General features: G+C 42.4%; 1 protein-coding gene and 1 non-coding gene across 2 annotated transcripts in view; one reads left to right on the forward strand and one right to left on the reverse strand.

Annotated features, from left to right (window-relative positions):
* The window catches only part of LOC124595922 (lachesin-like), a 1260474-nt gene that overhangs the window by 85182 nt on the left and 1158656 nt on the right, over positions 1 to 16636 (reverse strand). The window contains exon 7 of the mRNA XM_047134840.1: positions 5550 to 5699. Within this exon, the coding sequence (XP_046990796.1) occupies positions 5550 to 5699 (150 nt within the window). The remainder of the gene's footprint in view (positions 1 to 5549; positions 5700 to 16636) is intronic.
* Positions 13880 to 13953, forward strand: Trnat-ugu. The gene has a single exon. It is a non-coding gene; the product is annotated as a tRNA-Thr (tRNA).

The raw sequence follows: 16636 nt of genomic DNA on the forward strand, positions 1-16636 counted from the left end.
AATTCACTTCATACGCGTAATTGTCATTACGTTTCGTGTTTTCTTCCCGCTGTGCCGTAGAAGGCAGCATTGAAGAATCGACATTGGCAAAAAATTGTGTGTGAGCGGATGTGCCTTTATGTTGCTCTCGCTGACCCAGCTAATCATTATGATAGTTGATACAATTTTTTTCCTTACAGAATTATGGTGTGATGACTCCCATGTACACTGCTACAGAGAAGTACTAAGGAGAATTTAATGAAATTCAATCAATGATCGGCAGACCTTAAATCCGGATGTTAGACTTCCGTTGCACATTTTTCCCTCGCGATAGGAGCTAGCGAATTAATGTCTGTGGGACTTCAGACGACTTGGTACTCAGGGAAAGGTACAGAATGTTAGGCGCTGTATATCTTCAATAAGTCTGTTACGGGGATTAACAACCAATATTTAGAAGTTTTCCGTAATCAAAAGCAGTGGGCGTTTAATTTGAAATGTGAAATTAATGTATATCACCAGTACACCAGTACAGTGATAAATCCAGCCTAAAAATTGCATTTTTCTCCATTTTCATACGGTTGGTTGGATGGCTACTTCGGTGAGGGGATCAAACAATAAGGTCATCGGTACCATGGGATTAGGGAAGGATGGAGAAGGAAGTCAGCTGTGCCCTTTGAAAGGAACCATCCCGACATTTGCCTCAAGCGACTTAGAGAAATCACAGAAAACCTAAATCAGGATGGCCGGACGTGGGTTTGAACCGTCTTCCTGCCGAATGCGAGTCCAGTATGCTATCCACTGCGCCTCCTCGCTCGGTTTTGCTTACGAACTACACGTGTGAGGTAGTTGTGTCGTAACAACCAAGAGTGTGAGAAACTTTTATTAAGGCCGGCATAATATGTTGCTTCCTCCACGCAGATGTGTGAAATGTGTATGTATCATGCTATACACTTAAAAAATTTAAGAGTGGTTTGAAAACGTCGAAAGGGGCGTAATTAGCTAATACCTAAATTATGAAACAAAGTAATTGCACCACAAGAAAACAACAATGCAGGAAAATGACCTCCCTCAGGATCATTGCGTTTCATTAAGTGACTGGAAATGATAGTATGATGGTATTGGGTAGGAGACATTTTCAGGTGTTGTTCGTCCATATGAGACTGGCGACTTTCTCATGAAGACAAGAAGAGCTACATAAAGACCCAGTTCCCGAGCGACTAAAAGGTGCCCGCATCTCATGGTCGTGCAGTAGCGTTCTCGCTTCCCACGCACGGGTTCCCGGGTTCGATTCCCGGCGGGGTCAGGGATTTTCTCTGCCTCGTGATGGCTGGGTGTTGTGTGCTGTCCTTAGGTTAGTTAGGTTTAAGAAGTTCTAAGTTCTAGGGGACTGATGACCATAGATGTTAAGTCCCATAGTGCTGAGAGCCATTTGAACCATTTTTTTGACTAAAAGGTTGTACCCGGGCGGGAACAGAACCCGGATCCTGCGATCCGAAGGTAGCGCTGTTAATCACTAAATTATTACGTTTGGACCCTTCATTCAGTAACTGCGACTTATTACTGCTCATATCTGTGCACATTCAATACTAATGTGGCTTTACAAGCAGAATTTACTCTATGGGGGTATCATCTGACGTTTTAGACAATACTACTCGTATCTGGTCTGTATGTAGCACCCTTCATGAATAAATTAGTGATGTTTTGCTGTTGCCCTTTTCCTAGAAACTTTTTATTTATAGGGCGTAGCAAGACACCAACGAAAAAATTTAAGAGATACAGGGACATTTTCCGAGTGTTCTGGTATGGGAGACGTATGGTCTCCGGTCGCTTTCTATAGAGTAGTAACGTAAATGTGATTAATTCGGTTTGTTACACCGATTACCCTCGTCTCTGAGAAAATACCTCTACAAGTATGTAACCTGCAGTCTCTAAAACGTGCAACAGGAAGCAGAGAGCATGGTAACAAGCCTCACGTAAAAGTACTGTGATTTGATTCCGTCGCTACGTAAGGAACGCACCCTAGCGTCGTTTTGCCGCCCATCCATTGCATTCAGTGACACCTAAGCAAGAGCTACATATCGTCGAACTCTTCACCAGCAAACCAATTCATGCTGCTTGATACGAGAGCTTTTCAATAAGGACCGTAACACATTTCCATTACTCGAACAATTTTGGCCGAAAAAAATGTGGACTTTACTGTGGGAAATCGTGGAGTATTCCCGCTTCAGCCGCTACAGTTCCGAGAAACTACAATAGGTGGTGACGCTGTACGTAGCATTCAAAATGGTGTAGCAACGGAGTTGCGTTCCAAGCATAGAGCTGTCACTGGCGGAGAACCACAGAATCCCAGATATTCATAGGTGCTTGAAGGACGTCTACGAAGACCTGGTTTTGAACAAAGGCACGGTGAGTCGTTGGCCGAGACGTCTGTCATATTCGCAATAACGTCGCTCAAACCAGTCCGAGCTCCCGCGTGCCGGCTGGCCTTTCACAGCTGCGATTTCTGTGAAGTTGGAGCATGTGGACACTCTCATTCGAGGTGATCGACAGATTACAATCCGAAACCTCGCTGCACAACTGGACATTTCTACTGGCAGTGCTGATACACTCATCCACCAGTTGCGGTACTCAAAGGTGTGTGCCCGCAAGGTTCCTCGCTGCCTAACACAAGAACATAAAGAGAAACGAAGGACCATCTGTGCGGAATTGCTTGCACTTTACAAGGCTTATCGTGACAATTTTATGTCGAACATCATCACAGGTGATGAAACATGGGTTATCACTTACAAACCAACAGGAAATCCATTGAGTGGCACCACAACACCTCTTCTCTAAGACAGAGTTCAAAGCCGCACCCTCAGCCGCTAAAGTCATCGCGACAACCTCCTGGGACTCCGTAGGGATCATTCTGTTTGATCTAGCCCCTCGCGGTGCATCGGTTGACTCGTTGTGCTACCCTCAGTGTGTTCGGAAATTGGAAATTTGTGGTAGGTGTTACGGGACCAAACTGCTGAGGTCGTCGGTCCCTAAGCTTACGCACGACTTAATCTAACTTAAACTAATTTACGCTAAGGACAACACAAACACCCATGCCCAAGGGAGGACTCGAACCTCCGAAGCCGCGCGTGACAAGGCGCCCAAGACCGCGGGGCAACCCGGCGCGGCTCAGTGTGTTCGTCGCCACAAAAATTCAAACGAACTTCTCTTTCTCCATGACAATCCAAAGCCTCACACAACTCTGCGCATCCCAGAAGAGTTCTCACAAGACTTCATTGGACCCCATCCGCCCTACAGCCCGGACCTCGCGCCTTTCGACCTTTCTTCCGAATGATGGACGCATTTCGCGGGAAACAGTAAGTGGATGATGGGGGGAGTTATTGATGCAGCAAGACGTTGGATCCAATGTCGACCAGTAGAGTGGTACCACACGGGCATACCGATCCTCCCAGTAAGGTCCAAGCCCATCGCTCTGAACGGAGATTATTTTGAAAAGTAGGGGAATAATACGGTGTACTGATATGCTGATTAAAACCAATCCGCTTTCAGAAAAATATGTGTTGTATTACTTATTGAACGCCTCTAGTATCATCATTAACGCACAATTAACACAGAAATGGAGCTGAATCAGAACAGAGCACTACTGAATGCAACGATGAGAGCGTGGACTAACGTGTGTTTTACTGTAGTCATTAACAAGTACCGACACTGAATGGACAACTCGATTTTTGACAAGACAGAGAGGGGACAGGCAACTTTTACACTGTAGTGCAGATTTCTGTTGAATTCGCGGAAAATAAGTGTGGGGATAAGAAATCAAACGAAATGTAATTACTGTGTAACAATCACCAGAGTCACAGTTGTCATATTTCAAAATACTCAAGAAATTGCCTGAGTAACTCTAGAAATTTTGTTGATGGAGTTTGAATCAATATTGTACGATGAGGTACTGTAAACCCCCCTCCATAGGTGATGTCGGTGATGTACGATTTTGCAGTGACACTCAGCTCTGAGGTTGCCGGTTCAAATCCTTGTGGTACGGAATGAGGATGTTAACCTGGAAGTCCCGATCACCAGATTTTACAGAAGTCCGAACTTATTCGTAATCTACAAGGTGGTTATAATTGAACCTTCTGTACTTGAGAGGAACCACATGAAAAACAAGTGATCGAAGGACACTGAAACTTTATGGACACATCTCTAAGTATATGCAATAGATTAGTAACGAACAAGCCGTTGAAAGAAATACTTTTCAGTTTCCATATGAGAGGGTAACATCTCTTAATTGCGTTGCATCTTCAGGTTCCAGGTTTACAAACGTTGCTCGTTGTGTCGGCCATCTGCATCCATGACAGCCTGGAACGGTACTAGAGATTGCTCTGCTGCTGCCTGTAACATCTCAGGTTGGATGTTAGCTACCTTGCACGCTATACTCATATTCAACGTCCAATGTGTGGTAGTGTCCAGTTGATAAACCCTGTCCTTCAGATAAACCCACAGGCATAAGTCACACGGCTTCAGATTTGGTGATCCCTGTGGTCACGCAGTTTAGATCGATTGGTCAATAGTCGCTTTTATCCAAAAGTCTTACTGAGTAATCGATTGACCTCGCGAGCTGTGTGTCCACACTTGCAAAGAGCACCAGCACTGTTACTGTTGTTTTGATAAGACAGCTTTATGTGTAAAGCCTTACTCACCTTGTACAGATCCATCTTGACTGTCTGCAAATGTAATACACACTTATGCTTGTGTTTTAACCCTACATCGCCATACCAGTTATGGCGCCTAGCGGCAAGTCATGAAACTAAAACTAATAACTACAAAAAATCCTGCAGCGCAGGGACTGACTATCATAATTCCTATAAATCTGGATACACCTACGGTAACTTATTTTCCATCTACACTGTCTCAAGCAGCGAAAGTTTAATTATAACAACCCTGTAAAACAAATCGTACTGTAGGAAAATGGCATTGTTGTTAGCAATTCGTCCATGGTACCTTATGGACGAATTGCTAACAAGATGCTTTTAGAAAGGAGAAGGCTATGTTTCGGACCTAATCCTCTTAGGTTGCTTTATCAACAACAAACACACAATACTACATTCCGTAACATCCATCACAAGTATAGCATAAATATCATGAAACGCAAAACTGGTGTTGGTGCAGGGACATGTCACGACAAAAACATTTAAATCTATCTTCGTGAACATTCAGTGTTGTGTCAGTTACTCATCGTAGGCAGCAGGTTACGGAAAGCTGGGTAATAGTCCAGCAGAGACTATGGACAGGGAGTGTGTGCTCCTCTGCCCACATCTCCCTCATCCGATCTCGGTTGCAATCAATGAAGATTTGGGAATCTTTAACCTATATCCCGTTTGTCTCGATGGGTTTCATGGGGCGTTTGAATGATATCACGATTACCGCAGCCCTCAACACTTGCCGTGTCTTGTTAAGTCCACGCCACGACACTTCGGTGCCTTCATCGCGGCTGAAGGAGTCGATACAGCCATTCAGCTGTCTCTACGTGAGTTGCTCATAGGGCTGACTACTAGGAGGACAGCAATCATACTTACGGTATAGCTTGATGCTGCCGTCTGTGTCGCCGAGCGAATTCTTGGAAACGCAGCGGTAGGTGCCCCAGTCGTTGGGACCGACGGCACGAATCGTCAGCTTCATGTGCACCTTGTACGCGTTGTCCAACAGTACCGGCTCGTAACGCCCACCTGCAGAACAGACGCAAAGTTGATTAGCCTCGTCATATCCACTGATACCAACAAGAGCTCTTCTTCTCAGTGATACATGGAATTATATCGCAGTGAATCATATAAACCAATCATTAGCAGAGCCAATCCAGATATCAGCAGAAACTCTCTATACAACTAATGCAAGGCGCCTTTTTATGTAACTTCACTGTACTTGCAATGGGAAAAGGTGAAATGATGCCAAAGAAAAGCTGGCAGATCTTTTCCTTACATGTTCCTTAACACTTGTTTGCTCATTTCTTACGCTGATACCTATGTATTGTTCTTGAAATACGATGTTAATCTTTAGTTTTATACTTACAACTTCCTTAAGAGTTAATTTATACTCTATCAGGTTTCCAAAAAGGCTTTTTCCTGTCATGAGCCGAATTCTTCATCGCTTTAATAATGTAGTTTACAGATGTCCAAACATTATTTTTGATGAGGTAGAAGAAAATCCAAACCAATAGATAAGTAGTGGAATACACTATTTCCAACTTACTGGCTTGACAGTGTTTTCAACTGTGAGCCCTGTGACGATTCCAGTGATGTGCTAAATACACTGAGATTGTTATCATACCAGTGCTTTGAAGGCAGGGTTAATACAGCAATATCGTGTTTTTGCGTACTCGCCCATATATACTGTATATGCATAATATATTGTTACTTATTTAGCCGTGCGGTGTAGCCGAGCGGTCTAGGGCGCCTTGTCACGGTCCTTGCGGCTCTCCCCGTTAGAGGTTCGAGTCCTCCCTCGGGCATCGGTGTCTGTGTTGTCGATAGCGTAAGTTAGTTTAAGATATGTTAAGTAGTATGTAGGCTTAGGTCCGATAAGAGCTTATCACAAATTTCAAAATTTGTTACTTATTTACGCTGTAAATTGTACAGTTCGATTATTGCACGCCCAACTAGTTATTTGTTTGTTGTAACCGGCAATGTGAGTAAATAATAATAGCTTGATGTACTCATGACGTCATTTGTCGACTAAAGTGAAACGTATGAACAGTTCTGGTACTGGCATGACCAGTTTTCCTCGTGTGCCTTAATTGACAATTCATTCTCTCAAATGTCATCTCACATGTAAAGTGTTTAGTAACATAGATGTCCCTAAAACTTCCTAAATGCTTCGAGACACAGAAACATGCTTTTTCGTAAACTAATGGTTCGCTATGTATGTAGTATTGTTGTAATTAATACCCGCAACTAATTCAGCTACCGAAACATTGAGAATATTTATAATGTAACGCTATACCCTAGCTAAATTTGAGAGCTTGGCGTATAGCAACGTACATTTGAAACTGTACAACTATACTAGTTACGTTATTTTGTGTTTTGACTGAAGATAAGGTGAAAATAAGAAATTATTTATACTTTCGACTTATTAGTGATTTATGCTGAGAGGACTTGTAGAATTTGATGCTAAGGACTTCTTCTAAACTAATGCATTGAATATTATTTAGAGGAAGAAACTTTAACTTCCACTCATCGTAACTTTATAATAACATATATTTCTGATGTCGTCGAGCTACTTATGCGAATATTATGATTACTAAATACAGTGACTAAATAATTATGATACACAAGGCTTCGAAAAACTATTATATCTTATCAGTTAGTATACGATTCGTATGTTCTCATATAATAATTAGTTATTCATACTGCTGAATGTATGTAGCTATCTGCAAACTAAATTTGTTGAGCTGATTGTTTATGAAAAGTTGAGAAACAGACCAGAGAAGATGACAGTACATACATGTCCTTTTGGTACCTTTTAATAGTAAACACTATTTGTATTATCCTTTTTATAAATTTCGGTCCACATCTACGGGTTGTAGGTACACATGCACTCGCGTTGCTACAAATGAATTTACTAATATAATGGTAATGTGACTGGATGGACTGGAAGAGGATTACTGATATTACTCGTCAGTCTGTGTCTTGTGCATAATTTAGTTCTGTACATTTCTTATTTCGTGTATTATATTACCTTGATTGCTAGCCAGGAGAGCATAATTTAGTTTGAATCATTCGCTTAATAATGCCTAACTACTAGAAATTGTTGTTTCGCAATTCTATTTTACACAGAGGTGTAAAACACTGTTCCTTGTAAGCAGTAACTACCTAGATTTCATGACCTTGAGATAGATGTGGCCAATATCAGTAATTCCTTACACTGGGTTGTGACTCACACAGAAAAGCAACAACCTTACCCATGTGCATCAACTACGCAATAGAATTTTTGTTTTTCTGTAATAATGGTGTGAGTGAATGAATATTATTTCAGAGACTACCAGATGAGTTGATATGAAAAGCGCCTGAGCGAAATTAATGAGAAATGGGAAACTAGACGTTGACATTTTACACATCTCAGTTATGGACACTTTATGAGTTCCTGCAGTGGAAGAAGGACTTTAGTGAGGCATTTATAAAAACTTAATTATCTTTGTAATTTAAAACAAGTCGTCCTAACTGGAAACTGAGAACTGATAATTAGCACAGAGGGATTACAAAATGAACTGAAAATTTCTTACATAGATTAATGTTAATTGTATAACTTTATGAATTCCTGTTACTAGTACCAGCCTGCGTGGCCGAGCGGTTCTAGGCGCTTCAGTCTGGAACCGCGCGACCGCTACGGTCGCAGGTTCGAATCCTACCTCGGGCATGGATGTGTGTGATGTCCTTAGGTTAGGTAAGTTTAAGTAGTTCTAAGTTCTAGGCGACTGATGACCTCCGATGTCAACTCCCATAGTGCTCAGAGCAATTTGAACCATTTGAACCTGTTACTAGTGATAATTAATGCATTGAACTGTAATGAAAACATACACTAATTTTAACTAACTAATATTTTATACCAACGTCTATATAACATGATTAATAAGTTAGGTTAACATTTTATCTCACAAACAGATAATTATAATTACATGCTGTAAAAAATTTCCCACCATGGTGCATGCATGCCTAGGCAGAAACTCGTCCATACGTTTTATTTGCGATACTCAGAACAGATCGATACCACGTCAACGATATCTGTGATATATCGACAGCTTGGTACAGCACTTCAATCTTTTGTGATTTAAATGTTTTTGATTTGCATTAATTACATAAAACAGACACTTTGGGACGTAATTAGTCAACCTACTCTGTTATTTCAGTGAACCAGCGTGAATACTGTACTGTAAAGGTCTTCGTACCTGGCATGTAATGTAAACAAACACAGTTAAGGAAATCTTTCGAACCTTGGTGCAAAAGTAATAAGTCTATTAGATAATACGCTAGAAGATTACAGCTAAAACATAATAGGAACGTACACTTTAACGTTATATTGAAGTAATTAACATTTTACATAAAACACTGTTTGGACAGATAAGATCTCTTATTTACGCAAGTTAGAAAAACAAATTCTCTTAAAATATCACATTCGAGATTTCATACAAAACTATATCTGCATTTACTAATCGACTAGCCGAAATTGGAAAATGTTAAATGTAATTTGTGAAATGTACTCTAATGACAATTCATATGTGCGACAATTATTAGTGTAAAGTTATATAAAGCGGCATGGTGGAAGCTACGACAGGATCAGTGTTGTAACAGATTTTGCGACGTCAAGAAGCTTTTCGTGGTGTTAGAAATTTATAATAAATGTTTTGAAATCATGTTCTGCATTTTCGACTAAATCATTTCGTAAGGAGCGAGTCGCAAATTTCCCAAAAATGCAATGATAAGAACCACAGGTAACATTTGTAATGGTGAAGTCATAAACTTAACTGAGTTACACCACCCGCTAGTGAACGAAGAATATCAAGTTATGTACTGAAGTGTAGCAACAGTTAACTTAATAACATATCAATCTGTAGCAACATATATCACTGAAGTCGTTCAAACTTAATTATACACCTCGTTTTCAAAATATTTCGTAAAGACAAAACTGTTCGCTATTCCTACCTCTCTGTGAAGTACAACAGTTCACATCCCACCTTTTGAGAGGATGCCATACTCTTATCAACCATGTTTTCATACGCCATTGCAGAATAAGATAGGAGTCTTGGTCATTTCTATAAAGAATGTTTCTTTTCATGAGAATACTAAGTCAAACGTCGTGCTTAAGAATCTATTAACCCAACTTATTATGAACACATCTCAGGAGAGTGTTGTAACGTGAGGCAGGTGCTAGGAATTTAAATCTAGCGACCAATTTTAGCATCAAAAGAACGGATGCGCATTACAGACCGCTATAAGCAGTTTATGGCAATTTCTGCTGTTCCTGTTGTGAACCATTATGTTGTGCTTTGTTTACCATTTGCAAATGTTTTTACTTCTACATATTAAATGCTGCATAAAATATTAAAGCTATTTGTAAGCTAGTATTAATTATTCACTTAAAAAATTTTATACTGATTAAAATTCAATATATTTTAACACCAGTTACGTAACATGTGAACCATACTTTGTCGGTCGTGCGCCATTTTGTACCTTTAAACGGAAGGTGGTGTCCCAATTCTGAATATGAAATATTTGCAAATGAACTAAGTTTCTTTAACGTCTGAACAGTTTTGTCGTCCTTGGAAATGGAAATTTACGTTAATTTACCATAGCTTCTACTGCGAAACGTATTTAATTTTGTAAGTGATTTTTGATTACACTTTTTTTATTTGATTTCACTTGCTAATATTTTATTATGTATTACAGTAACAATGTAACAGACAGAGCATTATGTACAGCACTGACAATACGTTCTCGATTACAACAGTTTTAAATTTGTTCCTAGTTACATATGAATCGATGACCTCAGCAGTTTGGTCCCATAGGAACTTACCACCACCTAGTTACATAAACGTGTTCTATCTTGCAACATTTTTTCGTATTTGGAGAAACCATGAACTTCCCGAGCAATTTTTGTAAATCAGGAAAACAGAATATCACACAAGGAGTGAATCCTGTCATTTAATAGATAGAATGAGGTAACCTGCTGAACTACTATTACCGAGCTGGATAGACGTGAACATATGAAACATGTTATCTCGTACTTACTGTAATGATTAGTTTCGAATCCATATCGTCTAGGCACATAACTCTTACACAAATGATTTGATCTAATGTTCACGTTTTAGTGGAGTTCAGCGTTCTTTTGCATAAAAGACAGAGAGTCCTGTCTTATTACGCATATGGATTGTCCTTTTAAAACGCATGAGATGCATTGATGCACTTCTTAATGAGGTATGAAAGCTATAACAGAAAAAATGTATTTTATAATATAGGGGGTGTATCAAAAGGAATCACCCGATTTGGCACGTCTATATTGCTGAAACTAACAAAAAATACAGTGAATTTGGTTTTTTGATGAACGGAAAACTCAAAAAGTTCTTTTTCATACCTTTTCATAAATTTTCAATACATCCCCTTGAGATGCACGGCATATGTCATTTCGGTAGTCAAATTGTTCCCACGCTACAGTGAGAATGTCTTGAGTTACAGCTTCCACAGCGGCTGTTATGCGATATCTCGGTTCATTCATTATTACTGGTAATAATTCCCACGGGAAATAATCACATACAGTCAGGCCCGGTGACCACGGAAGCAAGTAATGCAAGGCTGAATCATTTGGTCCAGTGCGACGGATCCATCGTTTCGTAATCCTTTGATTTAAAAATTCCCGCTCTTCCAGATGTCGCTGTGGCGGTGCCCCATCCTGTTGGTAAATGAAGTCGTTCGAATTATTCCCCAGCTGTGGGAAAAGAAAGTTCTCAAGTAGATCGAGATATGTGCTTCCTGTAACAGTGTTCACGGCAAAGGAAAGTGGACCATACACCTTTTCCCGCGAAACTGCACAAAACACGTTAAATTTTGGACAGTATATCTCATGTTGTACAACTTCGTGTGGTTGTTCCGTACCCCATATTCCCACATTATGACGGCCATCTTTCCATTTAAATGGAATGTTGCCTCGTCACTAAACAGTAAGCGTTTGACCCATATTACTGGCCTCAATTAGCAGTAGGATTTTGGAGCATATACTGTACTCGAACATTATGAATCACCTTGAAGAAAATGACTCACTGATACATAACCAACACGGCTAGCTCTTTATTCCAATGTAGTAATGAGTGCTGTCGGCAAGGGATCTCAGATCGATTCCATATCCCTAGATTTCCAGAATTTTGATACCGTTCCTCACAAATGGTTCAAATGGCTCTGAGCACTATGGGACTCAACTGCTGAGGTCATTAGTCCCCTAGAACTTAGAACTAGTTAAACCTAACTAACCTAAGGACATCACAAACATCCATGCCCGAGGCAGGATTCGAACCTGCGACCGTAGCGGTCTTGCGGTTCCAGACTGCAGCGCCTTTAACCGCACGGCCACTTCGGCCGGCCCGTTCCTCACAAACGACTATTAATAAAATTACGTGCATATGGAGTATCGTCTCTGTTGTGTGACTGAATTCGTGATTTCCTCTCAGAGAGGTCACATTTCGTAGTGATAGACGGTAAACAATCGAGTAGAACAGAAGTGATATCGGGCGTTCTGCAAGGTAGTGTCATAGGCCCTCTGCTGTTCCTGATTTACATAAATGATCTAGGTGATAATCTGAGCAGCCCCCTTAGATTGTTTGCAGATGATGCTCTGTACCGTCTAGAAAAATCATCAGACGATCAATTTCAATTTCAAAATGGTTTAGAGAGAATTTCTGTATGGTGCGAAAAGTGGCAGTTGGCACTAAACAAAAAAAAAGTGCGATTTCATCCACATGGGTACTAAAAGAAATCCGAAAAATTTTAGGTATATGATAAATCGCACGAATCTAAGGGCTGTCAATTCGACTAAATACCTAGGAATTACAATTACGAGCAACTTAAATAGCAAAGACCAGATAGATAATATTGTGGGGAGGGCGAAAGAAAGCTGCGCTTTGTTGGCAGAACACTTAGAAGATGCGACAAACCCACTGAAGAGACAGCCTACATTACACTTGTCCGTCCTCTGCTGGAATATTGCTGCGCGGTGTGGGATCCTTACCAGGTACGATTGACGGAGGACATCAAAAAAGTGCAAAGAAGGGCAGCCCGTTTCGTGTTATCGCGCAATGAGTGTGCGAGTGTCACTGATTCGATACGCGAGTTGGGGTGGCAGTCACTGAAACAAAGGCGGTTTTCTCTGCGGCGAGATCTATTTACGAAATTTCAATCACCAACTTTCTCTTCCGAATGCGAAAATATTTTGTTGCCAGGGACCTACGTAGGGAGAAATGATCATCATAATAAAATAAGAGAAATTAGAGCTCGAACGGAAAGATTTAAGTGTTCCTCTTTCCCACGCGCCATTCGAGATTGGAATGGTAGAGAAGTAGTATGAAAATGGTTCGGTGAATTCTCTGCCAGGCGCTTAAGTGTGAATTGCAGAGTAACCACTAAGATGTAAATGTAAATGTAGAACTGCCATCCTCCTTGCCGAGAGCAAAATTACAGAACACCACACGTTGTTGTTTGTCACCTTCACGAAGAGCTTGCAGGAGCTGAATTTTATATGGTTTCATGTGTAAACGTCGACGCAGTACACGCCAGACAGACACCGGGGCCATGTTGATCTGTCAAGCTGCACGGTGAACGGATTTCTGCGGATTCCTTGTGAAACTATGTGGGATGCATTCTACGTCTGTGTCAGACACTCGGAGACGTCCCGGCAATTTGTCGTTATACAAACAACCTGTTTCTCGGAATTGTTCGTGCCATCGCCTAATGCTCTATGCAGTAGGAGGATCCACACAATACCTAGTACGAAAGTCCCCCTGAACAGATATTACTGACCAGCATTGCACTATACGTAGAACGTGAACCGCTTTCTGTTGTCCTGATTAAAAAAAAAAAAAAAAAAAAAAAAAATGGTTCAAATGGCTCTGAGCACTATCGGACATATCCGAATGAACAGATACCATCTTAGTATATATATAGTTAAGGCTCACCGGCCACTTGACCATCTTCTTCTTCTGTGCAAATGCACAAACAGCGCCCGAACTCTTACGGGAATCGGCAACGCGCCGCGAGTAATGAGTATAATGGGCGGGGGCACTACGAATGTAGTGCGGGATAATACGTTGAGAATGTGGGTTTCGCGGGAGGCGTGCCAAAGATAAATCCCTGCAGTCGCGCTATGCTCTGTGTCCTCGGTGGCTCAGATGGATAGAGCGTCTGCCATGTAAGCAGGAGGCCCCGGGTTCGAGTCCCAGTCGGGGCACACAATTTCATCTGGCCCCTATTGACGTATGTCAACGCCTGTAAGCAGCTAAGGGTGTTTATTTCATTGTAATTTCATACTATGGGACTTAATTCCTGAGGTCATCAGTCCCCTAGAATTTAGAACTACTTAAACCTAACTAACCTGACATCACACACATCCATGGCCGAGGTAGGATTCGAATCAGCGACCTAGGGTAGCGCGGTTCCAGACTGTGGCACCTAGAACCACTCGCCACTCCGGCCAGCTCCTGACACCACTTTAACTAGAACTGAAGTGGGCGCACACTGTTGCTACCTAACGGGATCCACGTAAAATTCTATAGTTCGTTCTTTTCAGCAATACGTTGTTCACGCACGCATCTCAAATAACATAATAGTTATGATTTTTTTTTTAATTGGATGATTCGTTTTAATGCACGTTTTATTTTGAGGACGGAATGTATCGTGATGAATAAATTCATTTAACATCAATCCGGGCTACAAAGGATGCCCTTTCTAAAATACTGCGGGACTGTGGCAGTAAATAAACAGCGGAGTAATTATTTACACCAAATACTGTGCAGATATGATACGTTACCTTAATCTGCGCCTTGAGATATGTGCAGCATATAGCGGGGTGGACGTCCTCTCCAGTAAAACTCGCTGGGAAGTGTGTTGTCGTCTGAGACGGGCGCTCAGGCCCATGCGTGGCGGTGACAGTGAAATAGCGCTCCAGAAATCGCGGTGCCGAGGTGGCCGCGCTCGCCGCTTTCTTGTTTCGGTACTCAGCCCTTCACCCCTCCCACACCGCCCTGGACGGCCGGCGTCGCCGCCGCCTGTTTTACTGCCGCTGACCTTGCGGTGCGGCGGCGCCGTTTTTGCCTCCGCCGGCGGCGGCGCCACCGGCACCACGGGGGCCGTCACCGGTTTTTAGAGTCCGCAGCGGCGCGGCAAGTGTTTTATTTCCCTGCCCATCAGATATCGCGGACGTAAACATATGGGCCTGGAAGCCAGAGCTGCGGAGACTAATACGCAATTTCCCTACTCTGACCGCTCGCTGTCCCACTTTACGATGGCCGCTCCGAGGTCTGACGCACGGTGCGGCGTTCTTCCTGCAATTCAGGAGACTGTGACTACGCAACAACTGGGCTTGTATCACGGAGGAGGACGGTTCAAATCCCTGTCTGTCCATTCAAATTGAGATTTTCCCGTGATTTCCACAAATTGCTTAAGGCAAATTTAGGGATGGTTCCTTTTAAGGGGCACGTCCGATTTGCCTCGCCACCCCTCCCAAATCTGAATACGTACTCCATCTCAAATAACTTCGACGTCGACGATACGTAAAATTCCATCTTCCGCTTTTTCTAACTACACTTTGGGCTGGGACATTGGTAACTATCAATCGTGAACTAGGCTTATTGTTTTATATAAGGGGAAAAAATTTGCAAGAATCATTTTACGCGAATCGTAAAATGACGCCCGAGTATTTTTTTCTCCTTATCACCTAAAGAGTAATTTAAGGTAATATTATTTGTTTTATCACATTCACTACTGGCCATTAAAATTGATACACCACGAAGATGACGTGCTACAGACACGAAATTTAACCGGCAGGAAGACGATTCAGCGATATGCAAATGATTAGCTTTTCAGAGCATTCACACAAGGTTGGCGCCGGTGGCGACACCTACAACCTGCTGACATGAGGAAAGTTTCCAACCGATTTCTCATACACAAACAGCAGTTGACCGGCGTTGCCTGGTGAAACGTTGTTGTGATGCCTTTGATAAAGGTCGGATTGTAGCCCATCACGATTGCGGTTTATCGTATCGCGACATTTCTGCTCGCGTTGGTCGAGATCCAATGACTGTTAGCAGAATATGGAATCGGTGGGTTCGCGAGGGTAATGCAGAACGCTGTGCTGGATCCCAACGGCCTCGTATCACTAGCAGTCGAGATGAAGGCATCTTATTCGCATAGCTGTAAGCGATCGTGCAGCCGCGTCTCGAAGCCTGAGTCAACAGATGGGGACGTTTGCAAGACAACAACCATCTGCACGAACAGTTCGACGACGTTTGCAGCAGCATGGACCATCAGCTCGGAGACCATGGCTGCGGTTACCCATCACAGACAGGAGCGCCTGCGATGGTGTAATCAACGACGAACCTGGTTCAAATGGCTCTGAGCACTATGGGACTTAACTGCAGTAGTCATCAGTCCCCTAGAACTTAGAACTACTTAAACCTAACTAATCTAAGAACATCACACGCATCCATGCCCGAGGCAGGATTCGAACCGGCGACCGTAGCGGTCGCGCGGCTCCAGACTGTAGCGCCTAGAACCGCTCGGCCACTCCGGCCGGCGACGAACCTGGGTGCACGAATGGCAAAACGTAATTTTCTCGGATGAATCCAGGTTCTGTTTACATCATCACGATGGTCGCATCCGTGTTTGGCGACATCGCGGTGAACGCACATTGGAAGCGTGTATTCGTCATCGCCATACTGGCGTATCACCCGGCGTGATGGTATGGGGTGCCATTGGTTTCACGTCTCGATCACCTCTTGTTCGCATTGACGGCACTTTGAACAGTGGACGTTACAATTCATATATGTTACGACCCGTGGCTCTACACTTCATTCTATCCCTGCGAAACCCTACATTTCAGCAGGATAATGCACTACCGCATGGTGCAGGTCCTG

This window comes from Schistocerca americana, chromosome 1 (genome assembly GCF_021461395.2).
Source record: "Schistocerca americana isolate TAMUIC-IGC-003095 chromosome 1, iqSchAmer2.1, whole genome shotgun sequence".
NCBI classification, from domain to species: Eukaryota; Metazoa; Arthropoda; class Insecta; order Orthoptera; family Acrididae; genus Schistocerca; species Schistocerca americana.